This window comes from Penaeus japonicus, unplaced genomic scaffold (assembly GCF_977035675.1).
Source record: "Penaeus japonicus unplaced genomic scaffold, GWHDUDI00000001_assembly GWHDUDI00000013, whole genome shotgun sequence".
Taxonomy (NCBI): domain Eukaryota; kingdom Metazoa; phylum Arthropoda; class Malacostraca; order Decapoda; family Penaeidae; genus Penaeus; species Penaeus japonicus.
The window spans coordinates 29,218,857-29,231,356 of record NW_028234415.1 but is presented as its reverse complement, the minus strand read 5'-3'; the positions used below and the strand labels follow the sequence as shown (position 1 = coordinate 29,231,356).

Here is a 12,500-nt window from a genome sequence, read left to right as displayed (position 1 = left end):
AGTTGTGTCCATTCACAATCTTGTACATAGTCAAATAAAATACAAGTATTGATACTTTTTCATGACAGCTAGCTCCTACAAAAAGGACCAAGTCAACTATCACTCATGCAGGCATAGATACACACACAGCCACGTATACATATACAGCCACTCTCCATTATTGTACAGTGCTGGCCAAAACTCTTGCCCCATATTTGTTGATAATGATACAGCTACAATAATGCTGATGGAAAATAAAAACCTTTAATACTTATAATATGATTTCACCTATAAAAGTCTAGCATTTACATTTTCTCTTCTTTTAAAAGAAACCATTTTTCAAATATTCTCCCTTAATGATGAAATTTTTACTTAACCAAGAAAACTTAAATGGCTACATACTGCAAGGTGGTTATCAACAAAGTTAGTACTACTAACCTTAAAGGAGAAAAATGCATCACCTAGCAGATTTCTAGACATGTAATCTGGGTAAGAAGCATTCTGACCAGCACTATTTGTGCATTTAATCATTTATGCAGTCTTCAAAAGACCTCTTTTAATTGCCCTTAACTAATGGTTTGAAAAATGGCTGCTAGAATATCAAAACCCCGAATAAAATTACACTTTTAACTACTCAAAGAGTTGTATGTCTGTATTTGAGCACCTAATTCCATCACACATAAGCTGCACCTAAAGAGATAAATTTAATGTATAACTCACTCCCACCCTGTCTGACATAAGGAGACACTGGATCTCCTGCTTTGGCGCTACTTGTCAAGCACCCATCATGCACTATGACAAGAGGCAAGGTCAATGACTAGATTATCATTTAAAGCACCTAAATATCTCACCTGAATATTAATCTGAATGGATGGACAGATCTAGGAACCCATTATGGTGAGCTACCTTTTTCATGTACTTCTACACGACATCTTTCTTAACATGGGAAATTTTTGCTTCCTCTGAAGTTGTAATTGTAATACAATCAGGAATTCATTTGTAGAAATCTCTTCTCATTTTGTTTATAACATTACAATTACAAAAAAATATATATAAACTGAGGTCTCATATAAGTTCTTTCTGAGAAACAAACTGGTACTCAAAATGATTAGTTTAGCATTCTGCATTTTTCATCTTTTCTTTTTTGATATTCATGTTTATGGCTACGGATTAGATATATTCCAAACTGTTGGTGAATTTAACATTCTTCTAACAAATGAGTATTTAGTAAAATATACTGGATCAATCTTGTTTCACCATCTTCACAAAGTGAATATCATGTTTTCTATCATTCCAGCTTTCTTTTTCTTTAGGTACAGCAGAGTGACAAAAGTTCCCATGGCACCTAAATTTTGACTGCCATGAAGGATAATATATTTTCTTTTGCCTCCTTGTTATTAAGTTTGCAATCTTTCTTGGCCTAGAATGTGATGGTAATTCTTTCAATCAATATCTTCAGTTTTTTTTCTTTTTACAACACCACCACAACCTGATCAAACCTGACTAGAATTCTATAGCAGTTAATGCATACCTTTGTAAAAAATAAAATGTTAATCACAGCAATTGTCAAATTAAAAATCAACATGGTTTACAAAAAAACAAATTAAACATATCATAAGTAACAACCTCTTTTATACATAACCACCCACCTTTTGATAGATCTAAATAAAGGACATCTGAATTTTTTATACAATGTCAAAAGTTAAACAAACCCCAAACATCTACCACTTTTACCCTAAAACAGTTCCACTACATGTGCTTTACTACAGAAATTGCATTAACTACACTTAGTCCCAATATTTCCTATTATTTTTTGATAAGGTGCGTGAATGAACTACATAAGACGTTCAACAATTCAAGATAAAAATGAGGGCAAACTTTGGCAATGAATATGTTTCATGATATAAACAGTACAATAAAATTTCATAGGGACCCTATGGAAAGAGATTTGAAATTCAGCCATGTTGGCAGAAACCTTAAAGTGGATTCTTAAAGCTATAAACGCACCTCCCAGAGCCCAATCTGGTTCTAAATGAGTATGAGATTCTTCATTGAAGTGATCAAAGGTCATACTATGTGGCAAATGGCTCACTGAAAGATGTCACTATAAAAGCCATCTCACTCACCAAATTGATTATTCATCATGAAGACAGAAGCTTTTGGGAAAATGGGCTAGTGTGATAAAAGTGCATAATGCAAGAGCAGTTACAGCCAAGGAGAAGAATTGTCTCTTTCTTCTGGAAGTCTTCCAGAGCTTTCTGATCACACACCAAATAACATGGTTTGAAGTCAAGATTCAAGAAAAAATTACCATGTAAAACAAAGTTCTAGAGATATGAATATACCCAATTTTGTACATTTCAAAAAATTACGAAAATTAACCCCTTCTCGCAAACTTTAACCATTTTTCTAATTTCCTTTCTACTTCATTTTCTACTTCCTCCTGTGGCTTCAATAGGTGCCCTCAGCACATGGGAAGAGACATCACATTACACAAATAAATCAAGGACGGTGCGTGGTAATTGTTCACAAGTGCGTTCCTGAGGCTGATTTGGCGTTTCCTCCCACATATCATCTAGTTCATCACATTCAGAGGCTGAGCCTAAAGGTGCTTGAAGGCTCCCACCTGGATCATAATATAAAGCATTATCTACGCTATGATTACCAGCAGAACTCTGACTAGAATTATTCACATTGTTGATATTTCCCAGACGGAACCCTCTTTCTAATAACAAAGCAGCTTTATTTGGATGTATGGGTTGACTTGAGGGTGTGCCATACTCTCCAAAGTCATCATCTGATTGTACAGTCGAACCTCTTGGATTTTTCTTCGGGGGTAAAGATGGTGGCGTTTCTTCTGCTTTATTACTGACTCCTGTAGTTGTTCCTGGTGAGACTGCAGCTCTAGCCTGGCCCATCACAAACTCGAGATTTGAATAGCATGATGCATATGATGCATCTCCATACACAGCATCCCCTGCCAGGGGATTATTATTTGCAGAATCAGATATACCAGTTATATCTTCATAAACTGCAAAACCATCCCCAACTGCAGATAGGAGGTCATTGACACTACCTTGACTGAGGACATCATCCAACATGTCTGGATCTGAATAAACACTAGCATCATCTGACCAGAAAGGTGAGGGTCTTAGCTGAGTAACAGTAGCTTTAGGTGATGTGGCACCTGCTCTCCTCCGGTCTAGGGTAGCTGTGAGTCTCTGTTTGATATCATCAATACTCTGTCCTGGTGATGGGAAAGCTCCTGCCATTGGAGGAGAGAGTGATGGTGGAGTAGGAGTTTTGGGCTGAGCAAGTGGTGGAGGTGAAGCTGAAGGGGCCGGACGGGGTTGAGGTTGTGCTGCAGGTGATGGTACTTTGGCATATGCTGGTGGTGTTGGTTTTGTTTCCTCAAGTGTAATACTGTCAAGAAATCCTGACCTGGGAGACTGAGGTGTCTTGTGACGAAGGCTATCTTCTATGGTTGTAGAACCTGCCAAGGGCGAGTCCAGGCCAAGAATACGCTGGAATAACCCATAATTGTTCTTTAGCCTCTTAAATGATGTGAAAGGCCTACCTGAGTCGAGAGGCAAATACTGGAACGGCCGTGGATCACTGGTACTCTTGTCTGATGGTCGCAACAGCTGCACGTACACCTTTATGGGGTTCTCTATCTACAAATGCAAATAAAATACAAATAGTGCTATGGCTACAAATAAAATACTTATAAATACTTACAATAAAAATACTACATTACTATTAAAAGTATTCTATACATCAAAGAAGTTAGTTATAATCCAAAAAGTTAAACCATATTACCTTTACTTTAATACCTGGAAACATACCACTTTGAAATACCAATTTAAATAAATGAATGAAAGCCTACAATAGAAATATACTTGGCTTTAAGAAGAGAGTTCAGTGTCAGTAAGTCAAACTAATGATGCCTTCACCTTAGATCTTTAAGTCACCTTACCTAAACTAGTGTGTTCATGTTGTTGCTATTCATACAACATGCTAAGATCAAATTACATCATTACACTTTAATCTCTGATTTTTTTTTTTTTTTTTTTCATCTATACCAAAGACATCTTGGAGAATGTTTACCTCAAGAGTTTTATATCTGGGAGTCTTAAATGAAATGGCCACCTGCTTGTGGACATCTGAAGCTTGGAAGTCACCAAAGGCTTCCCATTCTATCATTCCATCTTTGACCTCATAGAAGCGGACGTGAATGTCCTCTGCAAGAAGGGAATTCTCAATAAGTTCAATGCTTTGAAACTGTCTATTTGAAGTCTCCATACAGAATCAGAACATATAACCAAGATAACTTTCAAATCTTAAAATTGCAGTCCTAATCCCTTGGCTTCTAAACATACTGAGGATTAGCGAAAAAAATATAAGTTTGTTCACTAAATTATGAAACAAATATGACTGTTTAGATTTCTTTTTCTTTTTCATATGAACGTTAGAGAACTCATCCCTCTGCAAAGAATCTAAAAAATAATAATTTACGGAATGGACCTAGGAAAATGTGGTAAAAGACATTTCTCTATAACATTAAGTGAATATGATATAATTGCTTACCTTTAGTAACTTTATCACAGAGGAGAATAATCTCTTTGCCACCAGCCACACTGCTTGTACAGTCACTGAGTTTGCAGATAATCAGATCTGACGTGGCCTCTAGCAGAAAAAAAATTGAGTCATGTATAGAACTGTTATATTATTTTCTTTTAATTATCTTAAACATTGAATATGTATCCTTTCATGAAATCTCAATTTATAAGATATACATAAGGTTTATAAGAACACTTTTATGCAACATCCTATATCATACTGCAACTTTGTATGCATATTTGAAATCCAGGATGAATTACAAATGCACTTGTGGATCAAGGAATAAAAAGATGAATGGATGGGCTTAGATGGAAAGGACGGGTTAAGAAGGAAATGGAAGGGAAGGGAAGGGAAGGGAAGGGAAGGGAAGGGAAGGGAAGGGAAGGGAAGGGAAGGGAAGGGAAGGGAAGGGGAGGGGAGGGGGGGGGGGGGGAGGGGGGGGGGGGGAGGGGGGGGGAGGGGAGGGAGGGGAAGGGAAGGGAAGGGAAGGGAAGGGAAGGGAAGGGAAGGGAAGGGAAGGGAAGGGAAGGGAAGGGAAGGGAAGGGAAGGGAAGGGAAGGCAGGTGAAGGTGAAGGTGGTAAAGGTGAAGGTGGTAAAGGTGAAGGTGGTAAAGGTGAAGGTGGTAAAGGTGAAGGTGGTAAAGGTGAAGGTGGTAAAGGTGAAGGTGGTAAAGGTGAAGGTGGTAAAGGTGAAGGTGGTGAAGGTGAAGGTGGTGAAGGTGGTAAAGCTGAAGGTGAAGGTGAAGGAATGAAGGAAAAAGAGAAGAGAAGGATAGTAGAAAGAAGGAAACAAAAAACAAAGGAACAAAAGATAAGAAGATTAGATGGACTGGGAGGATATAAGGATATCAAATGGGTGATTAGTTGGATTACTAGTAGAGAGATGGGATTCTGGCCAGAGGGTTACCAACATCATATAGGGCAAAGGAAACAAAGAGAAGTGAGTAAACAGATAAAGAAACAAACAGCTTTATGAACATAAGGGACACATACCATATATACCATGCAAAACAAGATATAACTTACTCTTGTCATAAATGGGATCTGACACTTGTGGTTTTAATGGGAAGGTAAATTTCCCCTTTTCTGATCCCTCAAGGAATACTTGAAAACACAGTCTTAGAGCATTAAGGTCGATACTCTGTGGCTGATTACGATGAGAAAACCCAGCTGTAAAACAAGAGAGCAGCATCAGACATAAACCAATCAAGTCTACTTAGGTTAAATCATATCTTGTGGAGTACTTCTCTATAACTAATTTATACCATAATTAAGTATATATGAAATAATCAATTAACATGAGCACATATTCATCTAAGAAAATATATTCCAAGCTGAATATCCATTTTTAACAAATTCAGAGAAAAATAGCAATACAAGTCCCACATATTCCAACTCACTCTGGAAAGGGTCAACTCTAATCTCCTCTCGTAACTTGAGGGCGTCTTCCACATCACGCTTTTTGACACACTGAATCCCCAAATTGCTAAACACACACTGCATGGAGTCATTATTAATGGTCATAGTACACACGCCTTTTTTGCATCCTTCCTTCCCCACCAAGTTGTGTGGGTGGGGTCGGTATGGTGGGTCAACTGTGACACAGGACACCACCACCACAGCAGGTCCTTTGTATCCTACCACCTGATATTGAAAAAAAAAAACAAGGAAGTCTGTTAAGTGGATTAAAAAGAGAATTCTATACAAATGCATATTTCTAGTATTCTTCTTCTGTGCTCAATTAATTCATCTGAGATTCACTAAAAGCAATGCAGTTTTCAGTACAAATTTCAAAGCATTCCAAACACATTTTGTGAATAGTAAAAAAAAAAAATTCTATCTTTAGTATACTGGAATTTCTGTTAACTTGAAGCTCATAACAACAATTGAACTATAGATATAGAAAACATATAACACACCTGAATAGCTGGGTAAGTTTTATTTTCTGTTGTACTTCGAACTCCTGGTATTGATCCAGCTGAACGTCCTTCACAAATATATCGAAAACGAAGAGCCTTTGCTTGGGGCTGTTCTATAATACGTACCTAAAAGATACAGAACTTTGTCACTTTCTGTAAATAATTAACTATTGATACATGCCTTTAAACTCTCAATATTGTATTTCCACCTTTAATGTCACTTTTACAATATATTGCCCATCATATCAATCCAAATACACATCAATATGAAGTATACCTTTATACACAGATAATCCTATATCTAACCCATTAAAACACGACAAACACTTACAAAGGCTTTACGTTTACTCTCCAGATCAGGGTCAGGTCTTGTGGCAGAGGAGATGGTGGAAAAGTTTGCTTCACTTGCAGTCCCGCCTCCTCCCCCTCCCATCTGTACCCCTCCATACACAGAGATAGCCGATGCTGCATAATCTGGTTCATCTTGGCCAATTATGTCAACTGAAAAGAGGGCAAAAATAATCCAAAATACAGTGAATATGACTCTTAATGTATACATGACTATATATTGAAAAGAGTATTAGACGTATTAATATCTTTTTATATCTATGATATTCATTATTTTGACCTGATTTTACAAATAATATCTAGAACCATACAATCAAATTTGGGAAATCAGTCACCAAAATTAACCACACTAACAGCAGGCAGTGATTGCTCTCTTCACATATACTGGAAATGATACATCTTTAGTAACTTTAAAAAAGCAGAGCTTGAGAGTTGTTGCATAAACTCCATTAGTATAAAATTATTCACAATTTTATCCTGTATAAAATCTACCAACAAATTTTAGCACTTTGTCCCCTTCTGACGTTTTACCAATACCAAATATAACGGAATGTTACTAAAACTATTTTCAAGCTTTCTTCTTGATGTGAAACTGAATTTCAACTGGACAGGACAGCTGGACAGGATATTTTTATGAGTCTCATAATTTATGAATTTATCATGCATGTTATCTAAGATTTCATTGTTGGTTCACCTCATTAAAGTCATACAGCAAAATATTTATTTAACTTTCTTTCTTCTTCAGGTTAACATGCTATTTTCTTGGCACTACATTAAACAAAAATTAATCCACTGCCAACGGGTTGTAACACATAAATGTCAAAAAAGATTTGAACTGAAGACATGGGTAATACATAAGTGCCAATAGTCGCTGTTGCATATTTTTTGTTAGAGCAGAGTGGATCACTGTAAATCTCTACCAGGTTTTGGGTAATAACTATTTAGTGACTTATGATGCCAATTGCCATTATAATTGTTAAATTTGCTGTCATATTCATCCAAATACTTTTATCTGAAAATCCCCAAAACAGAATGCACCATTCTCTTTTAGCACAAGCAGGAAAGAAAGCCTCGAAGGGCACCCTTTCCATGGTCTCTGATGGGCACTATCTTCAAAGAGTAATGACATACAGCAAGATGCTGACCTCTGGTAGGATGTGCAGGTAGAATGAGGTTGATCCAGACCATATGTATCATCTGCAATGTAACCTTGAGCCATTATGGCATATGGCTGCTTTGTGATCTGGCAATTGCAATTGTAAGAAGAGGTTTTCTTCCTCTTCCCTATCTCTTTGTGTATTTTCATTAGGGGTTATTAAAGTTGCTTTTTGTCTACTCACAAAACTGTAATACTTCTATTACAATAAGTATAAATAACATCATTATCTTATATTGACCCTAAACTACAAGTCTAATTCACTATATTGATAAACACTGTCAGATGGCACTTTTAACGCAATTATAACGGTTGACTTCCTATCACATGGTCTATCTGCAATAGAATGAAAGATTGGCCTTAAGTATGATCCTTTTTCATAATTTCTTAGACTCAGTTATTTTAGTAAAGGTGTTTGAATGTCATAAAATGTGACAATGCAAAAAAAAAAAAAAAATAATAATAAATAAGGGTACAGAAAACATGATACTGATGACATCATGGTGATTTCTGCTTTTGATCGGTTGAGTAAAAAGATCTGAGTCAAAAAAATATTGTATAATCAAATGTGATTGGCCAAGAAATAAAATAAAATAAAAAATTACCAATATAATACTACTTGTAATTTGTCAATTACCCATGATATCACATTGTGTCACATCAAGTCATAAGGTACATGTAGATACCTATGTGAACATGTTTGATTATTTATATTGTCCTTTTCATTTTGGTAAAAAAAAAAAAAAAAAAAAAAAAAAAAAAAAAAAAAAAAAAAAAAAAAAAAAAAAACATGTTTTATAATGCCATACTAAAAGATTGCCTCCACTTTCCATCAAATAGAAGTGAAGAATATAGGCAAAGTTCAATAAAATAACACTAGAAAAGCATTGCTGTAACATGTTTTCAACTAAAATAACTCCTCTGAACATGGCAATATTTCTATGTGCCTTTAAAATCCTTATGGTTTGCAGAATCATGTAAACCATAAGGATAGGGTGGGTGAAAAATGCTCTGAGAGGTTCAGCATGGCCTGCAGCGGGAAAACACCCCAGAACAGAGAGTCACATACTTGTCATCATCCCAGCGGAAGAGGGAGTAAGCAAAAATACATCCTATCATGAATGGGCTAAGGCCCGTAGTAAAGAACCTGTGGGGTGTGGGGCGTCAGGAAAATGTGACGGGTGTCGGGTGTAGGGCGTAGGACATTAAGGCCCGTAGTAAAGAACCTGTCGGGTGTGGGGCGTCGGGAAAATGTGACGGGTGTCGGGTGTAGGGCACCCGTCTGCATGTTCGACAGTAAAGAACGTGTGCCGGTGGGCTTGGTTGTCAGTGATGCCAACCTGTTCAATGAGACGTATAGATCGGACGATTTTGGTAACCTTGATCGATGTAAACAACACCTGAGAGCGCACAATTGAAACATAAATATGATTTTATTTATTATATTTCATCCCAAAAAAAAGCCGACTTTGTTTATCTTTCTATAATGAGACGTAGAGATCGTACGATGTTGGTAGCCTTGATCGATGTACACAACACCCGAGAGCGCGCATTTGAAACATAGATATATTGGAATTCACTCTTTATTTTTTCCATAATAGGTCTTTTATAGTCATAAAATCATTAACATGAATGTTAAAACAAATTAATCACGACCATATCGAAGACAGAATCATGTTTACTTAATTAATACAATGAATCCTGAAATACGAATCGATCTTTAAACAAAAGATAAAGATTTGTTTTTGACCAGAGAATGATATTATCTATATTAATAAAATTATATAACATGCGCTATATTATGATATTTTTATATTATTATATGATGTCCTACCAAAAATAAACTCTTTATATTGACGGGTACATCTGTGGGGAGGAGGAAGGCACCCGATGAAAATTCCCGACGTTCCAATACTAATCCTCGGAAATCCCATTTTCTTTACTGCGAACACTGGACGGGTAACCCGTCACAACATGTTCTTTATTACGGGCCTTTATCCTACGCCCTACACCCGACACCCGTCACATTTTCTATTTTATTTTATTTATCCTATTTTATTTTATTTATCCGTCACATTTTATCCTACACCCTACACCCGACACCCGTCACATTTTCCCGACGCCCCACACCCCACAGGTTCTTTACTACGGGCATAAGTCTCACAAAATAGTAAAATACATATGATGATGAACACATATATCACTCTATTTTTAAAGAAAGTGAATGAAAGAGAGCATGAAAAGTTGTGATAAATCAGATGAAGCTCACTCAATTTTAACCCATTCTCGCCGGATGACATGCTTACACGTTTAGTGGTTTTTATGTCAGATGCTGGCGCTCAGGGTGAGCGAGCATATAGCCCAGGCTCGCAGCTAGTGCCCCCGACAATCCCGAGGCGTTAGGCTTATGCATTCGAAAACCCCGGCATTCTGACCATTCAGAGCTGGAATCAGCCCGAGATATGTAGTCAAGGCTGGTGCGCTAGGTGATCTGGTGTACAGCACTTGCTGGAGGCTAGTGTGCCCGAGAATCTCCAGGCATTAGGTTTATGCATTTGAATACCCTGGCATTCTGACCATTTAGAGCCAAATAGCCCCGTCGTGAATGGATTAAATTAAATCTATCATGGGTGCCTTGAAGGTGGCATTAACCCGTTAACGACGGATGACAAGATAACACGTCTAGTGGTTTTTGGGCTACACGACGGGGACGCGTTACTTTGTCCAGCCCGGGGCGCGGGAGGAGCCAGCGCGCAGCGCTGGCTCGCGGCCAGTGCGGCCGAGAATCCCGACGCGTTAGGCTTATGCGTTTAAGAGTCCCGGAATTTTGGTCTATTTAAGCCGGATTGGCCCCGTCGGGAACGGGTTAATGCCAGTACAGGTGACCAGTCAAGTAAATCTATGCCCATATGCAATGGGTTGAACTAACTATTAACCGATTGGATATGGAACATCCATTTTCAAGCTTAGATCATAAGAGAGGCACCAGAGAAACCTGCATGGCACACAAGACAGGTTTCATTTCAAAGGGAGAGAGTCACACAACATATGTACGGTTTTCTCATTCTCTTTCATAGACTTGTTATGATACTAGTCTTTTTTGCATTAGTCAGTTTCTGTGTTCCTATATCATTAGGCTTACATGTGCCATCTGACAGGCCTTCTCAATCTTGTAATCAATTAAAATTGCAGTATAATATTGTGGTACAGAGTCTATATCAGCTCATCACATTCTTTACACTCAACATTACATATTTACAATAGCACAAAGAGTAGCTATATTCTATAATTAGAAAAAAATATTTTTTGAGAGATAGATAATAGGAAAGCCGCATACACTTCACAATGCACAAACCAGCTACACTGGCACAAGGTCACATTACAAATGCTACGCATGGTCTGGTTCACCTTCCTCTTTTCATTCTGCCTCCACCCCTTCACCACCAGTACTTTAAAATCGCAGATAGTCTGCTCGCTGTGTGTCATTGCTCTTTGAAGTTAGTGCCTAGTCGAGACAGTGGATGAGTGCCATTCAAGGTTTTCTTTCTTGCTGGTGCCAGGAGAGAGTGGTGCACTCTATGTTTGGGATTTTAACCCATTACAGACACATTTGAAACATTTAAATTTTTCCCTTAAGTGCAAATCATAGAATCTACATCATAATGCGAGTGGATTCTCAATACGAAAAATAATTCTGTAAAAGGCATTTCCTCTTATCTTTATGTCAACAATCCCTAAATGAATATTAACCTTCATTATGTACAAAGATGTATCTATACAGTGAATGTTGCAAAACGTACTGAAATGGACTGAAGATATAAACATACCTCTACACAAAATCTATACTCAGTAAATCACAGAACAAAAGCAGGATTATGAATACTTACTGACGTCACTAATATTCAGAGAAAGCTGGTTGGAGGAAGTACGCTGAGCAACAAACATTGGGTCAGCCATGCCTCAAACACCTGGAAAGTCAAGATTAAATTAGTTCTTGACTACTTGTCCATTTTGTTATATAAACAGATTTGAATTATATAAGATAGTCATATTACATTTGTATGCATATACATGATTAAAAAAAATAATAGATTATCAATAACAATAGCAATTGCAACAAAAACATAAGTTTACCAACATAGAACCTTTGTAGGTAACAAAGTTTGAGTAACAGAAACAGGAAGAAAAACACAGTAATAATGATTATAAGTGATCTACAAAGATGATGACAATGCTATCAATGGTAATAATAATATTGATATAATGAAAATGAAAATAGTGGGGATTAAAAATTGTAACACTATCAAAAACAATGTCAGTAAGAGAAAGGTTAAGAGTAGCATAAACAAAATATTATAGTATCAATTATATCAGATAGTAATAGAAGTAATAACAACAGGAGCAGCTGGAGTCATAGAATTAGTTGTAGTAGCAGAAGTAGCAGTAGCTTCAGTAGTAGTAGTAGTAGTAGTAGTAGT

The 12,500-nt window shown here is 37.0% G+C and overlaps 1 protein-coding gene across 1 annotated transcript in view; it reads right to left on the bottom strand.

Moving 5' to 3' along the window:
- The window catches only part of LOC122250822 (uncharacterized), a 38,814-nt gene that overhangs the window by 16,545 nt on the left and 9,769 nt on the right, over nt 1-12,500 (bottom strand). The window contains exons 2-10 of the mRNA XM_086542934.1: nt 11,910-11,990; nt 6,850-7,019; nt 6,519-6,644; nt 6,000-6,243; nt 5,626-5,769; nt 4,567-4,665; nt 4,087-4,220; nt 2,473-3,653; nt 1,987-2,051 (exon numbers count right to left, since the gene is read on the bottom strand). Coding sequence (XP_086399060.1) covers nt 1,987-2,051; nt 2,473-3,653; nt 4,087-4,220; nt 4,567-4,665; nt 5,626-5,769; nt 6,000-6,243; nt 6,519-6,644; nt 6,850-7,019; nt 11,910-11,979 — 2,233 coding nt within the window. The 5' untranslated portion in view covers nt 11,980-11,990. The remainder of the gene's footprint in view (nt 1-1,986; nt 2,052-2,472; nt 3,654-4,086; nt 4,221-4,566; nt 4,666-5,625; nt 5,770-5,999; nt 6,244-6,518; nt 6,645-6,849; nt 7,020-11,909; nt 11,991-12,500) is intronic.